We start from the raw sequence: 25,879 nt of genomic DNA on the forward strand, positions 1-25,879 counted from the left end.
AGCACTGGCTAGGCTTAAGCTCCAAGCATTCAAACTACACATTCATACATGAACGAGTGCCCGTGGCCAATTTAGAGGGCATGGTGGTGTTCTGCTTGCAAGTCACTTCACGCAATGATCATTCTTCTCAACATTCATCAAAAAAAGTGTTGACCACTCAGCAACCGGCTGCATTTATGAGCGCATGTCTACATGGCAGGCTCTTGCACCTCGTGCTCTCAGTTACTTTCTTTTCAATACTTGTATGATCCTTATGACTTGTTCTCCATGTAATAGACATGGGGGGATAGGTGAATGCGTGCTTAGACACACAACTCAAATGGTTTCTATCCAGGTCTACCAGTAGTCCAAAGTCTTCTGCCAGATAAGACCACACTGCCTCTTCCCTGACTCCATAAACAGAGCTACTTACAGAGGAAGCAAGCAGGAGCTCAACTAAGCCCTCCATTGATTTAATCCAGCAGCCAAGAGAAGGGGGCACCTCGGTTTACAAACAAGGAAGCCAATGTTAAACAGCTCAAAGTCCTAATTAGCCTTTAACAGCCTTTTCTAAACACACACACTCAAGAAGGCAGTGAGGTTTTTTACACTCAAGAAGGCAGTGAGGTAGGATCAAGTTATATGAATTTAACTAATTCTCAAAAACTTGCTTTGAAAAGTTAAAAGGATTTTGTTCCTGACATACAACCAATCGCTGTGTCCTAGGATGACAACACTAACATGTTCCCAATATACAACCAATCGCTGTGTCCTAGGATGACAACACTAACATGTTCCCAATATACAACCAATCACTGTGTCCTGAGATGACAACACTAACATGTTCCCAATATACAACCAATCACTGTGTCCTGAGATGACAATAGTAACAGATGATTAGCTTCCAGAATCCACACAAAAGCCGACTCACATCAAGCAAGACTGCTTACTACCTAAGATGACAAATTCTGGGAAAGTGGATTCCCAAGAAATGCTGTTGGCCTTCAGAGTTGGGCTGACTCAACAGCTACAAACCTAGGAAAAAATGGATTAAAAAAACCTGTCATGGGCAGGAAACCCATTAGCCAATATCATCACCATTAATGGGACTATCACACATATATGCTCTTGGACAGCATATAATAGTACTAGCTATGAAGTACCCTGCCAGAAAGAATATCAAACCAAGCGTCTAAATTTCAGCTGCAAGTGTGCAGGCAATGTGGGGAGTAAGAGCTCCACCATATAACCATGGGATAACAACTGGTCAACCCTAGAAGTCAGGAAATTCTGCTGGACATATACCGTAGGGTTTGTTTGTTTGTTTTTTGCACACACATTGCACTGAAAACAAACAAGAGGAGACATTTTGAGGATTAAAAAAATAAGCAAACCCCCCCCCAAAAAAAACCCAAAACAACACCCACACCCAAATCTGAGAAGCAGCATCAGCTAATGCAGAACATGGGCCTTATTTACATTCTGACAAGATGACATTTTGGGGACACCTGGAGAGAATTTGAATTTAAGGTGTTAGATGATAATGGAGACATACTGCTAATTTTGTCTCAGTCATGCAGCAGTGATGTCTTTTTAAAAAGCCTTCCCCACCAGAGAGGACACAGCGAGTGTGAGGGTGGGTGCAGGAAGCCAGAATGGCAGAAGTGTTGCTTACTGCTCAAGCTGAATGGCTGGTAACATGAAACTCATTACGCCACCCTCTCCACGCAGTGATTCTTGGATGAATCTCTCCCATAAGCTGTTATTTTTACAAGTGCTGGTGAATGACGGACAATTTACCTATCAGCCCATCAGTAGCACTGTCAACAGCCACACCACACCACAGTCACTGGGCACCCGGGAAGCCCGGGGGACACCCTCCTGGCAGCAACGAACAGCTATAGTAAGGAATTCTATTTTGACAGTAAAACCAACTAAGACCCTTTTTATGGGATAAGAGACATATCTGGAGGCAGTAAAAGTAATAATGACCTAGGTAATTAAATGCTTTTATAGAGATCACTCTAAATATAAACGAAAGGAAAAATAAAATCTTGGATAACAGGCTGGTGTGCAGAGTGGGAAGCAAGCAAAATCTCACTCCTTGGTCACAGCCTGGCATAGGTCTCATGTCATCACTTCGGCAGTGTCCCAACTGGCCCAGGCACTGCCACCTGCTGCCCTAATAAGTGTTGCCTATAAGGGTTTCCTAGTCCAGTACCTGTAGTCACAGGACCCGCCCCCTGCAGCCCATATACTATGTACTCTGTTCATGCCCTGCTCTAAGTGTGGTACGTAGGTGCCACCCACAGTGGACTCTCCATGAAGACCCAGCCCTAGCCCCAGCCTTACTGTCACAACCCAGTGGACACCACTGTTAAAAACAGGGTTTTGAAGTGTCAGATCCCCTGAAACCAGGATTACAGATGTGAGCAACCACATAGGTGCTGGGAATTGAGCGTAGTTGGGTTCTGCAAGAGCAGCAAGTACTCTTAACCAGTGAGCAATCTCTCCAGCCCCCAGACTTCATTTATTTGGTTTTGCTTTTTGTAGTCCAAGCTAGACTTGAACCCTGACTTCCCCAGGGCTGGAATTATCAGCATATGCCACTACACTGGGTTAAATTCAGACTAAGTGCAAAGTTTGACAAGTTCTGTCTGACAGATGAACAGAGTTGCATAGCCACCATGATCAAGGAGCCAGTCCCCGTCTCTTAGACCCATTCCTCAGATTAGTGACTACTCTAATTGTCATCACAGACTCAACATCCAGGACCTGATGGAAGCAGATGCAGTGACCACAGCTAAGCACTGGGCTGAGCTCCTGGAGTTCAGCTGAAGAGAGGGAGGAGGGATCACATGAGCAAGGGGAGTTCAATAGTATGCTGGGGAAAACCACAGGGACAGCTGACCTGAGCTGATGACCTGAGCTGATGGGAGCTCACGGACTGACAGCTGGGGAGCCTGCATGAGACCGAACTAGACCCTTTGAATGTGGGTGACAGTTGTGTGGCTTGTTCTGTTGTGGGGGACGATGGCCGTGGGAGGACCTATCCCGGGTGCATGAACTGGCTTTTTGAAGCCCGTTCCCTATGGTGAGATGCCGTGCTCAGCCTGATAGGGGGGGGGAGGGGCTTGGTCCTGACTCAACTTGGTTGCCAGGCTTTGTTGACTCCCCAGAGAAGGCCTAAACACCCGAAGGAGTGGATGGGGGTTGGTAAGGTGGGGGAGACAGGAGGGGAGATGGGAGAAGGGAGGGAGGGGGAACTGGGGTTGGCATGTAAAATGAAAAATAATTTTTAAAAAGAGTTAGCTAGCAAAAAATAATAATAAATAAAACAAAACAACAAAAGAGTTAGCTAGCAAAAAAATAAAAAATAAAACAAAACAAAACAACAACAAAAAAACAGTTAGCTACTAACAAGCCTAAGCTATTGGCTGAGCATTTGTAATTAACGTTAAGACGTTACTTGTGGTTACTTGGAAGTGGGCTGGTGGGACAGGAAAACTCCACCTACACTGTCCATATTTTTGAAAGAGTAAATGTGTTGTTTTTTGTTACTAGTAAGTGATATCCCATCATACTGGGTCACCAACAACTTGTCTATCCCATCCAATGGGCAGTTGGGTTGCTCCAGGTTTTGGCTATTGTGAATAAAGCCGCTGTGTACACACCCATGCACAGGTCCTTGTGCGGCTGCGTGCTTTCATTCAGTAAATACCGAGAAGGGAATGGCTGGGTTGAATGAATGGGTCTGTCTGAATGTCCCTTACTCACTCATTATTACACTATTGGTATCGATGAGTGCGACCTGAGACCTCTGTGTACAGCTCATTCTCCTCTCTCCCAGCTGCGGCATCCTTAGAGGTCCAGGGAAAGTTCACCTCTGCCTCCACCCCTGCTGCTTCATCATGCTCGGCTCTCTCTCTCTCTCTCTCTCTCTCTCTCTCTCTCTCTCTCTCTCTCTCTGTCTCCCTCCCTCCCTCCTTCCTCCCCCCCCACCCCTGCCCACACCCTGTTCTCATTGCCCCGGCTGGATATCTCCTTTCTCCATGACCATGGCAGCTCCAGGGTGGAGGACCTGCCCTTTGCCCTTTTGTGATTTTCTTCTGCATTCGTTCCATATCTAATGACTCAAACGGCGTGAGGGGCAGAAGCACGGGTGTGACATTCGGCCTGTCATGCAGGCACAGGAGCGTTCAGATTCGCCTTAGGGGAAGCCCAGACCATCTACTTATGTTGCAACCTATGCTTAGGGCACTTTTTAAGCAAACATTCTTGCCTTGCATGAAGGCTGAGCAATAGCACTTAGGACATACACATGCCTACCTCTGTGGGCTTCCCACACTCCTTTCTTCAGGGCACCTGTGAGATGCCAGGACTCGGGCTGACACGGCGTGGGAGGGAGGAAGTGGGAGGCAAGTGTGAGGGGATTCAGTCACCACACATAAGTGAGAGAGAGAAGCTCCCCAAATCACCACACATAAGTGAGAGAAAGAAGCTCCCCAAATCACCACACATAAGTGAGAGAGAGAAGCTCCCCAAATCACCACACATAAGTGAGAGAGAGAAGCTCCCCAAATCACCACACATAAGTTAGAGAAAGACGCTCCCCAAATCACCACACATAAGTGAGAGAAAGAAGCTCCCCAAATCACCACACATAAGTGAGAGAAAGAAGCTCCCCAAATCACCACACATAAGTGAGAGAAAGACGCTCCCCAAATCACCACACATAAGTGAGAGAGAGAAGCTCCCCAAATCACCACACATAAGTGAGAGAAAGAAGCTCCCCAAATCACCACACATAAGTGAGAGAGAGAAGCTCCCCAAATCACCACACATAAGTGAGAGAAAGAAGCTCCCCAAATCACCACACATAGGTTAGAGAAAGAAGCTCCCCAAATCATCACCCACCAATGGGGAATCAGAGAACCTCCCAGTAAGCCCTGCTGCCCTGAGCTTTACTCCTCCAGGGTGGGCATAATCCGATGTGACAGGTGTCATCATAGGACATAAACCTTTGCAGGAGAAGCAGCTACCCACAAGCAGAGCAGAGACCTCAGAGAGGTCAACCCCAGAGAAACCTTGACCTAGAATTTCCAGCTTCCTAACGCTGAGGAAATAAATGTCTGTTGTCTGATCCAGTGGTTCTCTATGGTGGTGACAACAGAAAACCGCAGGCTATAATCCTGATGCCCTTAGGACATATTTAACTGCTACATAATCAAATAGTGTGTGTAAGAGTGCACATTTGGCTGCATAGCGCTTGACTCTTCTTGGCGTGAATTTAGAGGGTGCACATCTCTGCACAAGGCAAGCACCCCTGCCCCGTTCCCCCACATACTCTATCTGGCATCTCCCTATGCTCTAAATATCAAAATCTTTAAGTTGGATTGAAAAAGGAAAAGCAAACAAACCAACAGGCGACGATCAAACCCTACTCAACAGGTGAAGCTTGGCTGCTGGTTCCCGGCCACCAACCTTCTGTTCAGCAAAACCTGGTGCAGCCTTGCCTAGGCTTCCTCTGAGGAACCAGACAGAGCCTTGAGCAAAAGGCCAAGGTCTTGAGCCTCTGATGTCCCCTTCTCAGGGCCTTTTCTCCCATGAGATCACAACACAGGCATCTGAATGGCGCATGCGGCCCCACAACCTGAAGCTCGCACAGGCCCCTCCTGCTCACAATCACAACCTCAGCTGCCACGGGGCCACCATTGGCTGCCACAGGGGCAACTCCCAACTCCTGCCTCAGAAGCAGCTCTTCCAGCCATCAAACAGAGAGGGACACTGTCACTGAGTGTCCTACATGAGGATTTCATGGAAGCTGCCACGACCCTTGGGGAGACAGAAGGCCACATCCTAACTGGTCCAGAGATAAGGACCAGTTGTTTGGGGAACGAGCCTCATGAAAACAAGATGTCATAGTGGGAACCAAGGATATTGTCACATAAACACACACACCTAGGTGATGGGCATGTCCTTCTGTATATGTTTCTTTTATTGGTTGATGAATAAAACACTGATTGGCCAGTAGCCAGGCAAGAAGTATAGGCGGGGCCACCTGACCAGGAGAATTCTGGGGAAAGGAGGAGAGGCTGCAAGAGGAGACACCAGGAAGACAGGATGCATCAGGCCATGTAGAAATACATAGTTTAATAGTTATGGGTTAACAATTAAGAGAGAGCTAGCCAGGAAGCAGCCTGACTCATCAGCTAAACAGTTAATAATTAATAGAAGCCTCGGTGTATTTATTTGGGCCCGAATGGGCAGCGGCCCAGGTGGAACAGAACCACAGCCTGCACGCATCAGAACCACAGTCTGCACACATCAGAGCCTACTATTTTGTTCTGGAGGATTGGTGGCTGGTGAGACTCTCAACCATCTGTAGACAGAAGCATCTACCAGGGTTAAGATACCTAATAAACACCAGATGATGGCATTTTACATCATTGCTTAATTGGTCCCAGTTCAAAAAGCTAGAAGATTCCTAAGCTAGTCAAAGGCACTTTTTTCTTTGGATTTAATAACCCAGTAAGCAGCCAGCAACCCAGGCCTTGGAGCTGGACTGATGGGGGATGTCCTTCTATGTGCTGTCAATATATGTTTCTCTTATTGGCTGGTGAATAAACACTGGTTGGCCAGTAGCCAGGCAGGAAGTATAGGTGGGGCTACCAGACAAGGAGAATTCTGGGGAAAGGAGTAGAGGCTACAAGAGGAGACTCCATGTAGCTGTACCATGGAGTAACATGCTGGAGCATTTACAGGTAAGCCGCAGCCTGCTGGCAATATATAGTTTAATAGAAATGGGTTAATAATTAAGAGAGAACTAGCCAGTAAGAAGCCTGAGCCATTGACCAAACAGTTTATGATTAATATAATATAAGCCTCTGTGTGTTTACTTGGACCATGGGCTGTGGGACCATGCAGGACACAAACTCCGCCTACACTGGACATGTTGCCAAACTTGGTCTTTCCACTTATTAACTGCAGAACTGTGAAACAGTTTACTGACTGTACAGCACATAAAACAAGCCTGTCCCTGGCTGTAGGGAGACACCCTAGCCCCGCCCAATAGTCCTGGGACAGGTACCAGGTGGACCCGGGACTTGCCCATAAGGGCGTGGTGAAGGAAAGCCGGGGTGACGTAAGGGAGCTTCTTAAGGGGCTGCACGTGGGGACCCGGGCCCCTTTTGTTCTGGCCGTGCTTGCTGGGTTCTATAACCTAGCTCTGGCCTGTGTTTTGCCTTGGTGTCTTCTTGAATAAAGAGACTTCAATCTTACACCTGGCACACAGAAAACATGGATAGGTGTGGGCTATCAACCCAGTGAAAGCCCCGAAATGGAGTAACATACCTTAACTTTGTTGTTTTCTATCAAATGCTGAGCCATGGACTTTATCAGCACATCAAAGAAAAACCAAGAGTACTGAAAGAAAAAAGAAAAAAGAAACAACACAGAAATGTTGCACGGTTAGGAAGGAGGCGAACTCTCCCACACTGACAATATTAGCAAGGAGAAGCAAGTGTGGACCTTAAAACACACTGGACTCTGGCAGACTCTCATCAGATCCAAGAGCAAGGGCGGGTGGCAGATGTCTGCTCCTTGCGCACACAGCAATGTAGAGCTGCACCCTTGAACACCTCTGCAGCAAGAGGCTGCATCATTCGTGGAGTCCTTCCTCCAACAGCTTCTTGTTAGTGACCCTGCCTTCATTATCTTTATCAGTGTCCCCACTGACTTCAGTAGAAGGTGGATGTGACTTTAATATGCTAATATATTCTTTACGACTTTAAATACGCTAATTCATACACTCAGCTCTCTCAGATGAGACCCAACTAGCAAACATAGACCTGGAGAACTGATTCTGATCACACTGACTTAGCCGTGTCGGTGTCAACTGTCTATAAACTCACACAAACAGGCTTAGTTGATTAGGCCATGGAATTTAACTTTTCCTTTCCTTCATTTTTTATATTTTTATTTTTTCTCTGAGACAGCACGTCTCAGCTTGTACTGATTACAACTCATTGTGCAAGAGAGGATCCTTCTGCCTATCTCCCCAACAATGGGATCAAGGGTGTGAGCCACCATACCCAGTTTTCATTAATTGTTTTTTTAAAAAATTATTTTTTTCTACATACAGTTCATGTTAACCAGACTGGTCTCAAAATTGTACACTCAGGGGATCTACAAGATTCAGAAGGAACAATGTTCCCCACGGACTCAGACAGTAACATTTGGTCTCCAGTTGGTGGCGCTGTTTGGGGGGGTTATAGAATCTTTAGGAGGTGTGGCCTTGCTAGAGGAAGTGTGTCACTGGGTGTTTACAGCCTTGCCCCACTACTCTCTGTTGCTCTCTCTCTCTCCGCCTCTGTCTCTGTCTCTCTCTGTGTCTCTGTCTCTCTGAGCGTGTGTGTTTGCAGCTGAAGATGTGCTCATTCAGATTCCATACCTCATCACCAGCTTTGTTCACCATTCCCACCATACATACTCTAACTGTATCAAACCAAAAGCTCAAATAAACTTTCCTCACGAAGTTGCCTCTGGTCACCGTGTTTCTCATGGCAACAGAGTGATGGGGGAGGTCCTTCTGTGTGTGTGTTTGTCTTATTGGTTTATGATTAAAGTACTGTTGGCCAATAGGAAGCAAGTTAGGCAGGACTAGGACAGGAGGAGGATTCTGGAAAATGTAGTAGGGAGGAGTCGCCATGTGATCCCCAGCAAGAGAGGACCCATGCCGCCATCGTCCTCCATAAGATAAGTCTTTATAAAATATATAGATTAGCCGTTATGGTTGGTAATTAAGGCTGAGCTAGCAAATAAGAAATCCTAGTCATTGGCCAGCAGTATTGTAACTAACATAAGACTGTGTGTTATTTTAGGGACCTAATGTGGCGGCGGGGCTTGGGCAGCTGGCGGAAAGAGTTCTCGTTACCACAGAGGACTGACTAATACACGATCCTTCCTACTTAGACTCCTGAGTAGCAGAGACCACAGGCATGAGCTGCCACAGCTGGCTCTCAATTTACTTAACTGCAACATGAAAATTATGTACATTATTGGGGCAACATTTAATGCCATGCTATGTTTAAATTAGATTAAGTATATCCAACGTAAACGTTTTTCATTTCATTATAGTCCTAGAAATAAAAGGAACACACGCAGTACCTCACTGTTTCCTGTTCTCACTATGCTATGCAGCAGTATTGGGGAGCTTCTTGTTCCGAAGCAGCTCCCAGTACCCATCCATCGACCTTCCCAGCTCAGCCCCTCATTAGCCAATTATTTGTTGTCATTTTGGCGGATAAGACTGGACCTCACACAAGCCACACAAGCATCCATGCAGCTGGAGATCAATTCTCGTGCTGAAGAGCCAGGCCAGGCTGGCTATCCCCATGTTACCTTCAGAAGTTTGTTGCTGGTAAGGAAATCGGCAGAAGGCTTGAGAATGGTGGTCATGGATTTGGTCAGTTCCTCGTGCACCGTCTTATATTCAGATGCAATATACGGTTCAGCCTTATAGGCAAACTTTGGGGAAAAAAAAAAAAAAAGAGAAAGAGCCTTTACTTGGCCGGTTCAAGCTGAGGGGCAGGAAGCTTGTGAGGCTCCTGAGAGTGGAGATGGGGACTGGGGTGCACATTTAAGGGTGGGGAAGGGATGGAAGCGAAGGTGGGAAGGGTGATTGCCTTGTGACAGAAAGGGTGTGTCCAGGATGTCTCCAGGGAACCCATCCCAAACACGATAACCATACGAATCAGTTCAGAGCCCATCAGCACACAGTTCAGTCTGTAACGGGACCTTATAGGAATGTGTCACAAGACATGGTAACAGATCCTGGAGAATCCAAACTTTAGTCTTCAAAGTACCATAGAGCCAAAATTCACACATGACAGGATGTGTAACCTTTTTAGAATGGTGTTTGTCATTATGCTTATTTAATACTACATGTCAAGACCCTATGGCCATTTATCCCAGCCACATCTCATGCTGTTCCACACAGCCTTTTATTTGATCGTGGCCAGAGTTAACCTTCCAGTTTCAAAAGCAGCAGGAACGCTGGGAATTTAGGTGGCAAAAAAAAAAAAAAAAAAAAAAGATTGCTAATCTATATAAGACATCTAATAAAGATCACTTAAAACAATTCTTGTTTCACTTCCCTGCCAGTTGGGTTACGTTTGTCTTTTAAAAGGTGGAACTGAGTAAATGATGGAATGGCTGCCTCTTTTCCAGCTCCCCCTTCCAACACTGCCTTGGCAGTGGAGACTGGAGAGAACACGTAGGTATTAAATTCCGAATGCACCCCCAAGTAACAAGGCCCATTAGAAAGAAGTCTTTGGAAGGAAATTTGGAGAGCCACAGCTGTAAGTGATCGTAGCAGCTTGACTTATTTGATTTATTTTACATACCTTAACGTATGACCTCAAGTGGCTCTCCAATCCTTCCTCATGGCACTGGGCAACCACATGAATAATGACCCTACACACCACAGGAATGAACAAAGCAATGAGTAGTGGCATGGGAATGGGGACATTTCGTCATCTTCACAGCAGAACAATGGTGATGCTATTGGCACTCAGCAAAGCAAGCAGACACGGAGTCAGACGGGTGCTCTGTGCAAGCTTAAAAGACGTCTCTCCGGTGTGTAATGACCAGCACACACTAGCATCCCAGATAGGCTCCAGGTGTGGACGGACTGAAGGAAGAAGAGCATGCATGTGCCCGTCCGTCTGTCCGTCGGTCAGTCCGTCCGTCCGTCCACCCATCCACCTATCCCCTCCCTTACCGAGTCACATTGACTGCAACCTCCTCCTGGGTGGCTCTGGTGAGGACTCGGAACAGCTGGTTGAGGATGGTTGGCAGGAATGCGATCACCACGTGGCCTTCCATGGCATGCAGACTCTGCACACAGGGAACGTTGAGAGGGGCGTCACACTTCCTATGAAAATCTATTCTATTTCAGTTATTCCCTTTGAGACGGGTCCTGCTGTGAGACCCAGGCTGAACTGGAATTCATGGCTGTCGGTGACCCTGACATCTCAGCCGCCCAGGTGCCTGGCACCACGCCCATTGTGTTATCAAGGCAATGCCTACGTCATCTCAGGTAAGGACAGAAGACCTCCAGAATAAATGGGATGCCCAGGGCATGCAGAATGGAGTTGAAGGATGCTGTGTCCTAAGCGGCAGGACCTGTGAAAATGTTCTGAGGTGTGGGGGGTTGAATGACTGTTAACAAGGGGTACACCCTGGACCATCATCATCACAAAAGCAGAGGGGGCAGAAGGGGAACCAGGAGGGGCTGTGACCAAGAAGGATGATTACAGCTGCCACAGCTGTCACTAACGTAGAGGACAGGCTCATAGTCATAATGTAGTGTGTGTTCATTTTTTTAAAAATATGTGGGTTGTTTTCTCTTGATTAGACCAAATATAAGTCTCTACCCTGTTTTCTTGCATTTTATTTTGCCCTACATACGGAATGCCATTTAGTGACTGTTTTCAAAGCACTCTTCTACAGTCACATTCTGTATCGAGGTCCCCTCTCTCCTGCTGTCACTACTACACAGTGGCTCCAGTAATGTACCCAACTCCTGAACACAGCTGGGTCAGGCTAGGTGTCTTCCCTCTGCCTACCTAGGATGCTGTCACCAAAACTGAGTATCAGCTGTTATGATGCCTGAGAAATTCTCTAAGGGTCAGGACTGCTAGGATTTGAGCGTGTCTTTCACAAAGTTTGGGATAGAAACTTAATCCTCAATGCACAATCAACAACAAGAGGTTTGGTCTAAGGAGAGGTGATCAGGCCAGGGAGGGGCATCAATCTTCAGGAATGGATCACCGAGATTGCTAGAGTGAGTTCCTTACGGTGGGAGGGGGTTCCCTATAAAATGATGAGTTTGGCTCCCCCTCTGCCTCCTCTCTACCACCCAACTCTTGCCTTGAGCCTCTCACAGCTCTCTGAACTGTGAGAAAATACATTTATGTTCTTTAGGAATTATCCAGCCTTGGGCATTCTGCTAATAGTAGCACCCAACAAGCTAAGCCAGGACAGCTTCTCCTGATTTCAGCAGCTGGTCCATATCCAGCAAAGATCTGTGTGTGGTGAGCGCAGGAGAAACTGTTTTCAAGGGAAAACACGGGGACTAGCATGCAGGCAGGGGCAGAGCTATTTCTGAGTTCACGCTGGCCCACTCTCTAAAGGCACACTGTGATGCAGGTGGAAGCATCCACATACAAGGAGCACCAACAACACCCAGCACCAAGAGGGGAACCCAATTTCTACCAAAGAGTGACTAGGAAAGCCATCTGGTACCTTAAGGTATTTTACGAGTTCATTCCCTGAGGCTTGGGCTCCAGATTCCGTTTTCTGACAGTACTGGAAAAAATTATGTAAATGCTGATCCTGGGGGTGGGGTGGGGAGAAAAAGTCAGTTAGTACACGCTTCTAGAAACAGAAGAAAGTGCTTCAGGAACAAACACGAATGGCTTATTTATAAATATTTGTTCACCTCTCTCTCTCTCTCTCTCTCTCTCTCTCTCTCTCTCTCTCTCTCTCTCTCTCGTGTGTGTGTGTGTGTGTGTGTGTGTGTGTGTGTGTGTGTGTGTGTGTGTGTGCGCGCATCTCTATGCATCTGAGTACTTGTGTGAAGGATTGCACACACCAGTGTGTTGTGAGCAAGCTGGAAAGAACCGGGAGTCCTTCTCTACCACTCTGCATATCGCTTTGAGACAGGGTTTTTCCTGCTTGAACATGGAGCTAGAAGCCAGTAGCCCCTAGTACCCTTGTGTCTCTTGGACTGGGGAGACGGGCATATGTGAGACGCTTGGCTTCTTACATGGAATCTGAACTATGGCTCCATGAATTTTTTTTTAAGATTATAAAATTGGTCATGTGCAAATGATCTAAAGGATGCTCCAACAGAGGAAATCTGTTGGAAACTGTCAGACATAAATTACTCCCACTCACACATTAAGCACCTTCTATGGACTTTCCCCAAACGAAGGCCTACAGTGTAAAAACACATTCAGAGGACACCAGGATTCTGTCTCACATGAACTTGGTTGCAGAACAACTGCTGGCATGAGGAGGCTGACCCGTACCTGTGTGTAAACTGTGGAAACCAGATGAGTGGAAATTTTCAGCAGAGGCTTGCCTCCTTCTACCCACTTAATTTCTGGACCATAATGCTGAAACGAAAAACGGGGAAAAGATCCCGACAGATTAGCTATTTCACCTTGCATGGAATCAACCGTCTACAAGGGTCCTGACAAGGGACTAAAGGCTCAGAGGGCTCTAGTGGATGGAGAGATGCACCTGGCTACAGCAGAATGAAGCCATGTTTACATTTGTATTTCTTTCTTTCTTTCTTTTTTTAGTTTTTCGAGACAGTATTTCTCTGGGTAGCTTTGGAGGCTTTACTGGCACTCACTCTGGAGACCAGGCTGGTCTCGAACTCACAGAGATCCGCCTGCCTCTGCCTCCCGAGTGCTGGGATTAAAGGCGTGCACCACCAACGCCCAGCGTGCATTTGTATTTCTTTCTTCCCTTCAGCACACTGCCCTTTCTCCTGGGCTTTCTAAGTAAGTTGTCTGAGATGACGGGCCATTTCACTGGAAATGAATCCTACTTCACCAGTTATCTTTTTATTTTTATTTTATTTATTTATTTATTTTTGAGACAGTGTCTCGCTATGTAGCCCTGACTTGACTGGAACTCTCTACGTAGTCCGGGTAGACCTCAAACTCACAGATTCACCTCTGCCTCCTGAGCGCTGGGTTAGACCTCTAACCTGAGCATCTAACAGGAAGCACCACCACGCCTGGCTTCCTGAGCATCTCAGCAGACCTGAGGTCAGGGTTCTGAGAAGCAACGAAGGTAACACCAGACAGAGTGGACAATGATGTGGGAAGATTCTATTCTCAGGGTCTATACCAAACTAGAAGAACTGGGAACGCATCATTATTTGAGACAGCTACTTCCCAGATGGACTCATGCCGGGCCGAGTACCTCCACACCCTCTCTGTCACGGCGCTGCCAGTCCAGGCTTATAAAATGCACTGAGAGTTATCAGAAGCAGTTTCTAAATGCACACATTTACTTCAAAATGAATAAAGGACATAAAAATCCTGTATGCTCTCTTTGTTCTGTGCTATTGTTGTCTTTAGCTGTTCTTTAATGTTTTCTGATGAAGTTGGGTCAAAACAAACCAATCTTAAAATCCTGTACCCTGCCCATGCTGAGCTCCTGGTAGCCAAGGTAGCCAGACGGAAGATTAGCCGAGACAGGGATGTGCTGTTCACTTGTGACCACCCTTCCATCCTTCAGGAGGGGAAGCCAGGAATAGCCAACTGTTGAGAACAAAGAACAAGAAAATCCTCTGTGAGTCCATACACTTGTGAAGGAAAGCCACAGCATGCAAGCCTGGGCAACAGCTGTTCCCATGCCTCTGGCCTCTGGGGTCAGACTGCCAGCAATTTACATATGCAAATGACAAACACACAGCCACCAGGAAATGAAGAGGGATGGGATTCCCACCCTGAGTTTCAACAGCGTCCTTTCTCTTCGTGCTGCCTTTCGTCGAGTTGTCGCAGCTGACGTGGAAGAAAGTGAGCAGCAAGTGATGTTTCTCATGCAGCTGGGTTGGCAATTCTATCTTGATCTGCAAAGGCAAAAGAGCAAACTTCCGACACCCTACGACAGCCAGCGCTCCCCGGGGAAGCAGGTGCATGCTGCCCAACGCGCATGGATGTCTGTCCTCCAAACTCTTCCTAGGACTCAATGTAGACACACCCAAGCTGTCACTGACGCCCAGGAGAGACGGATTCGAACTCACGGACAAGAAACTGGGGAAGGGTGGATGTGGTTTTCAGGGATATTCAAATCGGAAAACAGACACCACGGAGCACATAACACAGCTGTAGGTATGAAAACCTGGGCTGAACATTTCTTCATATGCAGCAGTTTCAACTGAGCTACAGTTGACCTTAGACACCAGGGCTTTCAACTCTCTGGGTCTCGGATGGAGACTTGGGTTTACTTCTGGCCTGGAGAAGTAAATCCAGCACCTCACATGTGCTGAGCACACACTTTCCCACCATGCCACATGGTGGGAATCATGATCCTACGCAGAATTTGGGGTTTTTTGTTTGTTTAATTAATTCACTCATTTATTTTTGGCAGGAGGGAGATTTGCAGTCACTTGAAAAATTCCTACACAAACCACATTACTTAAAATGTCAAAAAATTAGGTATCTGTGAGTACATAAAATATATGTAAGTAAAAGTGATACTGGGGGGTGGGCTTCCTATTTGTGTGATCTGTGGTACATGTGTGTGACATATGCACACATGTGAGCAAAAGTAGACACCCAAAGTGGAAGGATGCAAGAGAATACAAGGTGTTCCGTCCTTTCCCCCAATTCCCGTGAGAAATGGCATCTCCTCAAGCCTGAAGGCAGGCTGGCATCTGCAGGCTCCAGGGTCCTCTTGTCTGGACCTGCCCCCACTCTGGGGTTACAGATGCATGCATGGCTGTGCTCAGCTTCTTATACTGGTGCCAGGGAGTTGAACTCAGGTCACCGTGCTTCTGGAGCAAGCGCTTAGCTAACCCAGCCATCTCCCTAGTGCCCAACTTGCTACCATAAAATCTGCACACACCAATTATGGAGATAAGATTTATCAAAACTGTATGCTTGGAAACAGATGGCTGGTAACTTACACCATCAAAGGAGCTAACTACGAAGCTACATGCTAACTCACAACTGTATCCATTAATGGTATTACGCTGGAAGTAATTTAAAAGCCACCTCCTACTACTCCTGCAGTGAGTTCAGCGCTACAGGATGTCTAAAATGTGAACCGTTTCTCTCTCCTGCAAACTGAACACGTGTACTTTTTATCATATGTAGACTACACAGCATACATAATATGCTAACCAACTGCTGTGTTATTGATAAGGCTCTTCCAGTCAACATTAGGGTATTGAGTAAGTTCTGTACAAATCAAAAGTCACGTGAGAATTTTTGATCACGCCAAGAGCATGCCAGCCCCATGGCTCTCCAGCAGTTTAAGAGCAAAACATTCCATAGGAGAAAAATTCACCAATAAACAGGACGACTCTTAGGTTCAATAGTAACTATGCTCAAGGATGAATTTGGTTTTTGTATATTTCTTAAAATTTAATCATCTCTCTGAAGTTCCCCTGCACCCACTCCTCCCTTTCCCTTTAGAAAACAATAGGCCTCCCAGGGATTTCAACTCAAGGATGAATTTGAAAGCAGTTCTGCTAGAATATTAACTATGGTACTAAAGGTGCAATTAATAAATTTCTTTTATTAATTTGGGATTTTATTTTTAATAACAAAGATGTTAAATAGAAAAAAAAATCATGTCAGACAAGCACCAATTCTACTGCTGTGATTTTAGCATGGAATCAAGCTTTTCTTACACTCTGCTGTAACAAGCAAAAGAATTTTCATGTTTCTCTTAACACTGGCCAGACGGTGGCTATGCCTTGAAAGTACTGTTACCTCATCGTAGAACTCTGGATTTTGTTGATGGTGTAGGACGGCAGCCAGGGCGCTTCTTGTGAACACTGGGCCACCAGGTCTGCCGTAAATGCACTAAAAGGAGAATCAGCAGAAGCAAGGCTGGGTTTCAGTTGATGGAGTGAGAAACTAGTTGGATAAAGAAAGGCTCTGCCTGCCTGTGAGAGCCCAGGGCTGGGAGCCCTTTAACTCTGGGGTCCTGGAGACCCAGAGATCTTCCCAGCCTGTGCACCACCGCTTCCGTTTTTCCATGCAAACATTTAACTTTGTCCACATTAAAATAAATACATTGAAAAAAAAACCTTATTCAATACCTTCCATTTCAGGTAGCCTTCTCTCCACGACAATGTCTGTCCCTAACCGGCCAGTTCCCTTTTACCCTCTCCCACTCACTTTCTCCCTACCCTCTCTTGTTCCCTTCCCTTTGTCACAGGGTCTCACAAAGCCCAGGCTGGCCCCGAACTCCCTGTGTGGCCAGAGGTCCTCCTGCCTGTACTGCTGGAGAGCAGCTGTTATAAGCTTGTGCCACCATGCCTGCCTTTATGAGGTGCTGAGACAGAACCCAGAGCTCTGAGTTTCGAGGCAGGCACTCCATCATCCCCAACCTAAACTCTTTCTTGAGAGTGCATCTTTTTGCACATTTGTCTCCTTTTCTGGGAAAGTCATTTTAGCATAGTAAAGAATTTAGGCTCTGGAGTTGGAATGCTTGGATTTAAAACTCAGTTCTACTAAAGTATACAACAATTTAAAGCCTGGGTAATTAATCTTCTTAGAAGCAAGAAATTACATGTCTTTTTTTTAAAAAGATTTATTTATTTATTATGTATACAGTGTTCTGTCTGCATGTGTCTCTGTAGACCAGAAGAGGGCGCCAGATCTCATTACAGATGGTTGTGAGCCATCATGTGGTTGCTGGGAATTGAACTCAGGATCTTTGGAAGAGCAGCCAGTCCTCTTAACCTCTGAGCCATCTCTCCAGCCCCGAAATTACGTGTCTTAATGGATAAAGTCTGTTTGGTGATTAGAAAGGTTAAGCATGCCCACCATGGTGCCAGGAAGATCAGTCAATGTTGCCTCTGACTACAGACAACACTGATGCTATTCTGTAAAAGCTACTTAATGAAATGCGTGGCTTTCATTACATCTACACTTATTAAATCATGACTCTTCACACCTAGACAATGTCTGATGCAGAGTGGGCATTTAATATACGCTTACTGATGTATGTACACATAAGAGAACCCATCTCTAACAAGAATAGCAAAGCACACAGTCAGTTAGGATCAAGAATCAACCTACACATTCTTTGACATTTAGCTTAGGCTATTATATAGTATAACACCATATAGTTTTGGCTTGTGTTAATTATAATGTGTCAATTCTTATACACACACACACACACACAAACACACACACACACACACACACACACACCCCTACCTTCAGGGGTTGAGAGTCTTCTTCATCAGAATCTTTGAACTCAATGCAAATAGCAATATTCCTGGCCTTCAGAGGTATGTAAGAAAAAAAAAAGATGTAAGAGGAAAAAAAAAAAAGCAGCAAACCCCAACATATATGCCCATTTATAGAAGAACCTAACAGCTATGTGCCAAAGTAAACTCACATGTCTGTGCACTCACCTTAGCAAAGGACTTCTGACTGTCATATTTCAAGTATTTGGGGTAAACATAAAGGTGGTTGCTGTAGACAGTGTAAGGCTGGGTGTGTTTGGGTATGCAGGGCACAAACTCCTCTACTTCAAAAGTGATTGGAGATTTACTGCAGGTTTCGAATTGCCTCATGGGAATGTAGGATGAGTTCAGATAATCTGAAAAGAAATCCCGCCCAAATAATACAGACTAGAGGAAAAGCCAACTAAACAAAAGTGTGGGTTGCTTATTACATAGAACTGAACACTTACTAGGGAAGTCAGAGGAGACATTATCAATTGTAATGTCTAGATTGCCTAAAATCACTGGGAGTTTGGCCATCTTCTCAGGTCTACAAACAAAAGAGAAAAATCAAGTATTATGAGGAAGGTTAACTGTGAAGTCTAAATTTTCAAGTGGCATTCCCAGGAAAAGGATATAACAATAATATGCTACAAAAATTGCATTTCAACTTTGTAGCAAGCACATGGAAAAGTATTAAAAACAGGTAAAAAAATATGGGGTTTCACTTAGGCCACCATTTGTACTATATTATCATTTTAGTATGTTATAATACAACAATGTGTTAAGTCTTCAAAGCCAGTGTTTTGCAGTGCACGCTGGAGCTCAGACTTTTTTCAGTTATTTCAAGTGCTCCTCAGCCCAATGCGGTAGGTAAGTGCAGAGGTCAAGATAATGGAATGTCACTAAACAGTTACAATGCTACACTATCACCAAACAGTTACAATGTTACACTACAATCACCAAATAGTTACAATGCTACACTATCACCAAACAGTTACAATGCTACACTATCACCAAATAGTCACAATGCTACACTACCACCAAACAGTTACAATGCTACACTATAATCACCAAATAGTTACAATGCTACAATATCACCCAATAGTCACAATGCTACACTATCACCAGTTACAATGCTACACTATCACCAAATAGTCACAATGCTACACTACAACCACCAAATAGTTACAATGATACATTGTCATCAAATAGTCACAATGCTACACTACAACCACCAAATAGCTACAATGATACACTGTCATCAAATAGTTACAATGATACACTATCACCAAACAGTTACAATGCTACACCATCACCCAATAGTGATACAATGATACACTATTACCAAATAGTTACAATGCTATACTACAATCACCAAATAGTTACAATGCTACACTATCATCCAATAGTTACAATGATACACTATTACCAAATAGTTACAATGCTACACTATCACCAAATAGTCACAATGCTACACTATCACCAAACAGTTATAATGCTACACTATCACCAAATAGACACAATGCTACACTATCACCCAATAGTTACAATGTTACACTATTACCAAATAGTTACAATGCTACACTATCACCCAATAGTTACAATGTTACACTATTACCAAATAGTTACAATGCTATACTACAATCACCAAATACTTACAATGCTACACCATCACCAAATAGTCACAATGCTACACTACAACCACCAAATAGTTACAATGATACACTGTCATCAAATAGTTACAATGCTACACTATCTATCACCAAATAGTTACAATGATACACTATCACCAAACAGTTCCAAAGATACACTATTACCAAATAGTTACAATGATACACTATCTATCACCAAATAGTCACAATGAAAAACCACCCTTCTCACCCTTTACCACTGAGAGGCAAGGCTTGTTTGGAATAATCAGCATTTAGAACCAGAAGCCATATAAATGCTGGGCATGGAGTAATGCTCAATGAAACTTGTTTGTCATTCATTCATCTGACTCCATCTAATAAAGAATCTCCCCATTGTTCCTGATAAGAGCTGCTACTGTGTCAAAGAAACCAACACAGTCATTCTGACACCAGCCTCTCCCATCACACCCATAAATGGTAAAATTCCCTTCCCTGAAGAATTTGCTCACCAAGGGTCCAGGGAATTGTTCCTCTTTCAACCACATTTAGCTACCGTGTGTGTGTGTGTGTGTGTGTGTGTGTGTGTGTGTGTGTGTGTGTGGTATCTGCATGAGAGCCCTTGGAGGCAGAGGCATGAGATCCCCTGGAACTTGAGTTTTAGGTAGTTGTGAGCTGCCTGGTGTAGGCGCTGGGAATCAAATTTAAATTCTCTGGAAAAGTAGCATGCGCTTCACACTTTGGGGCATCAGAATAGCATTTATTTTTGTACTGGTAAAAATTCATCTTCTTATGTTTGAGCTACTTATAGTTGACCCAAATCGTCCTGAATCCAGGTTCTACTATCAAATGTGACCTTCCCAAGAGGTGCATGTCATGGTGACATTTCATCAGCACAGAATGTATTAGTAACCATCACCGATCACATTATATTGCACAGAATGGTGCCGAGAACAGGTTCTCAAATTCCACATGATGATAACCATTCAGCACCCTTCCTGGCAACAATCCAGCAGCTGCCCACTCACGTCCCTGAGTCACTCCTGGGACGCCACATGGAATCATGGCAAACTCATCCTGTAACAGGCTTGGCATTCCTCTGTGCCACCAGCTTAGCCAACAAATTTAAAAGAGACATGGTCAGGGTGACTAGCTCAACATGGCACGGCCAGTCCTGGAAATGGAGCGCTGCCACACGGCTCTTCATACACCACCTGTTTAATAATTTCTGCGACAGCACTGCCAAGGAACATCCAAGCTCTGTGTCTGTGTTGATTAATTGTTTGTCAATTTGCACCAGCTAGGGTTATGTGGGAAGAGGGAACCTCTATTGAGAAAATGCTCCCATCAGATTTGGCCTGTAGGCAACGCTATGAAGTGTTTTCTTGATTAGTGATTGCTGTGGGCAGTCCCAGTGCACTGGATGATGCCACCACAAGGCAGGTGGTACTGGGTTATGTAAGAGGGCAGACTGAGCGAGCCACGAGGAACAAGCCAGTAAACAGAATCCGTTCATGGCATCTGCCTCCCTCTCTGCCCTGGCTTCCCGCAATGGACCGTGACATACAAGTGCAAGCCAAGCAAACCCTCTCCTCTCCAGGGTGCATTTGGTCATGTGCTCTGTTCTGAGACTCCTGGGAAAGATTAAGACAGGGACAGACAGGAAGCTGGCCATGGGGAGACAGAGAGACTGGAATGGCACTGTTGTTGCAAGCCAAGGAAAGACCTGGCCACTGGAGGCTGGAAGAGGCCGAAAGTCACTGGGAGGTGCGGTCATAGCAGCATTTCCTTAAACTCTTAGTCCAGACACCTTTCTGCATATTAAGTGGCTGGTTTGCAGTAGTTGCAGAAGCCCCGGGGAACAATACACCCATTAATATGTGCAAAGCATTGAAAAAATGATGGCTTAGGTGAGGGTTATGTAAATGATCATCTCCCCCAGGAGAGTCAATCAATCTTGCAAGTCAGAAACCTGGTGGTCGTTTATCTTTGGTGAACACCCTCCAGGTCCCCACTGAGCACCCTAGTCAGGAAGCAGAGGCCCAGTAACCGAGCCTGTGACTTGGTTAAATAGCCCAACTCTCCTGACTTCCTCCTGCAGGGCCTGTCACCTTCCCAGCTGACAGTGGTCCCTCAGGTTGACTCCTTCCTGCCCAAGTTCACCTCTACCCTTATCCTGTGCCTTATCACATCACCAAAACATCCAGCGAGAATTTCCAATTCCTCAGAACCGCTTGTTCCTTCTCTCTTGGATTCCGGGAAACGCTCTGTCCACTCCCTGTCGACCCCTCATGAGCTCTGAGTGGCACAATTCATATGAATTATGTTCCTGTCGCTCCCTCCCCACCAAGAGAACCTCTCACATGTGGGAATGAGCAACACCTTAAAACTCACTTCCGGAAGTCTGCGAGTAGCTTGAGCATGTCGTCGTTCGAAAGTTTATTGCTGTCTTGCCGATAGACGGCAGAAAATCTGCCATTTTTGTCTAGGTTTCCAGATGTATCCTTGAACAACGTCCTGAAACAGTGAAACAGTTCAAGACTCAGTTTTTCAACGACCCAAATAAAGAGAATTCTGGTCTCTGAACACAGAGTCATCATGATCCCCCTGGCTGTGACCAACAGAAATCTCATTATCCCCAAATGCAGCAAGCATTAATGAGGACAACCACAACTAACTTGATTTACACAGACAGCAGTTCCAGCCAAAAGCTTGTGCTGAGAAAACAGCATACACAGTCACATGGGAGACAAGGAAGGAACACGGATAGAGGCCACTGTGGGACTTCCCAGATGCGCCATCCCAGCTGGAGGCACACAGCCAGGGCCTGGGCTCTCTCATGACAAATCTCCTGTCCACGCTGCTGGGTCCAGCAGCTGTTCTCTGGCTCACATCTTTCCTCTCAACACCATTAATAAATGCATTTTCAGATCTGGTGATTATGTACTCTTGATTTCACTTGTCTGAATCTTCTTTGACTCAGGATAATAAACTCAATAGGTAGACCCACTTGTCTGTTTGTCTATCTGTCCATCGGTCCATCCCAAGTATAAAAGGTTGTCTCCCTTACCTTGCTGCCCAAGCAAATGGCATTCTGTATTGTCCTAGTCTTTGGCATGCCTGCTTGGCATTCTTCAGCACCTTCTGAGCAACCTGGAACACACCGGAACAGAGCTTTGAGATACTCAGGCATGGGGGAATGAGACCGGAGCAGCTCCCATGGCATGCCATTAAACAAGCTCCCACCATACTGACAGATAGATAGCCCAGATGCACAGAAACCAACTTCTTACATCAGCGATAGGGCTGGATTCAAACCCAGTATGGCCTTCTTTATTTAATGTTCCCCGGCAGTCATTCTCAAAACTGCAGAGTACTGTTTCCAAGAAGCATATAAACAAGCCCCTCCAGTCTTTGCAAGCAACTAGCAGGCTACTCTCGGGACAGCATCTTTCCTCTCACAGGCTTCATTTCTTTTTGACCAAGAGCTAATTGCAAGCCACTGAGCACACTAATATTTGGTATTCATGCCCAAATATCTGTTTACCAGAATTGAGAGGAAAACACTAATGAACCTTTTAAGCTTTCCCAGACTCCCACAACCTGGGAAACACCATAATTAGTACTGGCTTAAATTAGACACCACCCTCCAATTGTTACAGTTCTGCTTTACACGAAAACACTGCCACTTCCTCATTATCAGTTCTGGCTTGTTCTAGGTTGATGGGACACAATAAGCATGTTGGCTTTGGGCCAATGACAGGCATGTAGTGTGGTTCTATCACCAATCAGCTGCCCTGCATGTCCTTATCCTGTGACAGTGCTATCAAAGTGTGCCTGACCTGGACAGAGGAGATGGGCCTATGTGCCCTCTGTGCGTGGAGGAGGAGCCTGGGGGCTATTTATGTCACTTGAGTGCATCACAGACAAACCAGTTTTAGGAAAACCCGCCTACACTCAAGAACCAGTGTTTTCTTCCAAGCTGCAGACTTAGAGTCACTGTTAGAGAAGCCTGGGGGCCTGCCCCAACCGTTCTGGTCAGCACTGTGCCCTGGCAGGCCTTCCAGTGATCTGGGAGCACCATCAAGTGTGAGAAGCACTCAGCAGGCTGTAACAAAGGACCCGAGCAACAGAGATGCACCTCTGAAGGTCCACAGAAGTCGACGCATGACTCTGAGAGCTCTGCTTTCTTAAATGTGGAGAGTGTGGGTGACAATACGCATGACAATACCCTTGTCACTATAAAACTTCTTTTTAGTGGGGTGTATACCCCTCCCTGAAGCAGGATCTAGGGGTTCTCGGTCCTTGAACAAAGACACCCAATTCTTCCTCCCCAAGAGTTTACTTTAAATATGTTCAGATTCAAGGTTTTTAGTTAGGTCTCACAGTGTGCACCTATAATGCCAGCACGGAAGCAGGAGGGTCTCAAGTTTAAGGCCAGTCCTAGATACGTAGTAAGATCTTGTCTCGAACAAATCTCTAAGGGAAAGAATTCTTGCCTAGTGCACCCAAGGCCCCGGGTCTTACCTCAAGCAACACAAAATCTCCCTAAAATGATTTGTACAACAATGAGCAAGTGCAATGTGGATTAAATTAATGCTACACACAAGGCTGTGATAGATTTGTCCTCCTATGAGACTCAAACAAGGACAACAGAAAATGCAGGTGGAAGCAAGAGTGGAGAGCGTGTTTCTCCTTTGAAGCCCACCCTGGCCCTGCAAAATGAAGATTTATCCCAAGTGCTGCTCTAGATGGATTGCGTACATCTTGGAAAAAAGGAAGACATGACTTTGATTGGCAGAACAAAATAATATTACCATGCCAAGTCTGTAAGAACCTCTCAGGTGTAAGATGGCTGAGCCTGGATCCCCGTTTTAAAGCAGCACTGTGGCAGTGGTGAGGAATGAACACACACCCAAGGGATGCTGGGACATGGGTAGAGGAAGGTTAGCTTGCTGTGATGTGTTTGCTTTTCACCAACATGGCTGTTGATTTTCAGATTCAGGCAGAAGCCACAATGTTGATGCATGCGCCCCTTGGAAGTGTGTTTTGTCAGCGTGGCCTCATCTGAAGTCACCATTGATTCATCAAAATAAAAGACCATAAAAGAAATTCTCATCCAATGTTTTGCATACTCAGCCTGGAACACTACGATGGCTTCTTCTCTCTAGAAAATAAACTTGACTCAACTTTTTCAGCCATGTTTGAAGATGCCCAGTGAATGGGCTTTTACTTGATGGGAGCACTGTTTGGGATGTGTGGTGGTCTCAGCACTGTCTGCTCCATGGACTGTTTGATCCATACCCTGGCCCTGTGAGGAAGTCAGGCTGGGCAACATGATCCTGTGTCCACGAGTGTGACACTGGGACCTGCAGAGGTGAGGTATATCAGACGTGCCCTGGTTACCCTGGCACCCTGCGGCCAGGCCTTAATCCATGAACTCGGTCTTTAACACCATCTTACACATCCTGGTGGCTGGGCCTAGGATGTTTAGGTGGCCACAAGGGTGAAGATTTGGAATCTCTGGTAAACCTCTGTATGAGCTCTGGCCATGTCCACTCACATTGGATCAGTTCTCCCTCAAATGACCACTTATGGTATCAAACCAAACCCAAACCCCTGAAAACAGTTAAAACTGGCAAAGACAGGGGCACTCAACAGCTTACTCTAACCTACAGGAATGGTGTGAGAGAGAGCCACAGTCAAACGTCACTCCAGCTGTGGGACAGTAAGAAAAAAAAAACTAAAGATTTGGATGTCTCCATTTTCTAAATTTTCAGATTCCGTAACTTCCGATACTTAACATTTTCTATAATATGAATCAAATATGACTCCAGAACCCAAGAGGCACAGTAGCAAATGCAATAAACCATGGTTGATTACAACACATGTGCTTTTAAATGACTCATAATTTAGTATCAACTGGATAATTCTTTTGAAAACTATTTTAAGATGTCAAAATAGACTAGCAAAGTGATGTATTTTATTTACATGTGAGAATACTTTCATTAAGAATTGGACACACCGCTGGGTGGTGGTGGCTCACACCTTTAATTCCAGCACTCAGGAGGCAGAGGCAGGTAGATCTCTTAGAGCTCAAGGCCAGCCTGGACTACAGAGCGAGTTCCAGGACAGACTCCCAGGCCGCAGAGGAACCCTGTCTTAAAACAAAACAAAACAAAAACACAGTATTGGGCACACAAGGGCAAGAATTTGGTATCACGACAGAACATACACTTGGAATGTGCCAATGCCTGGGCGCAATTCCCTGGGT

At 45.5% G+C, this 25,879-nt stretch overlaps 1 protein-coding gene across 15 annotated transcripts in view; it reads right to left on the reverse strand.

The window, feature by feature from the left end:
- The window catches only part of Dock9 (dedicator of cytokinesis 9), a 253,751-nt gene that overhangs the window by 66,432 nt on the left and 161,440 nt on the right, over positions 1-25,879 (reverse strand). For all 15 annotated transcript variants that reach the window (XR_003479914.2, XM_027389665.2, XM_027389660.2 and 12 more), the window contains exons 14-27: positions 22,676-22,758; positions 22,000-22,122; positions 18,445-18,524; positions 18,164-18,351; positions 17,964-18,029; positions 16,506-16,598; positions 14,512-14,635; positions 14,203-14,324; positions 13,077-13,163; positions 12,289-12,378; positions 10,763-10,878; positions 10,386-10,455; positions 9,382-9,507; positions 7,333-7,404 (exon numbers count right to left, since the gene is read on the reverse strand). Coding sequence is in view for 14 of the 15 variants with exons in the window: in XM_027389665.2 (XP_027245466.1) it covers positions 7,333-7,404; positions 9,382-9,507; positions 10,386-10,455; positions 10,763-10,878; positions 12,289-12,378; positions 13,077-13,163; positions 14,203-14,324; positions 14,512-14,635; positions 16,506-16,598; positions 17,964-18,029; positions 18,164-18,351; positions 18,445-18,524; positions 22,000-22,122; positions 22,676-22,758 (1,440 nt within the window). In the remaining variant the exon portion in view is untranslated. The remainder of the gene's footprint in view (positions 1-7,332; positions 7,405-9,381; positions 9,508-10,385; positions 10,456-10,762; positions 10,879-12,288; positions 12,379-13,076; positions 13,164-14,202; positions 14,325-14,511; positions 14,636-16,505; positions 16,599-17,963; positions 18,030-18,163; positions 18,352-18,444; positions 18,525-21,999; positions 22,123-22,675; positions 22,759-25,879) is intronic.

This window comes from Cricetulus griseus, assembly GCF_003668045.3.
Source record: "Cricetulus griseus strain 17A/GY chromosome 1 unlocalized genomic scaffold, alternate assembly CriGri-PICRH-1.0 chr1_1, whole genome shotgun sequence".
Taxonomy (NCBI): Eukaryota; Metazoa; Chordata; class Mammalia; order Rodentia; family Cricetidae; genus Cricetulus; species Cricetulus griseus.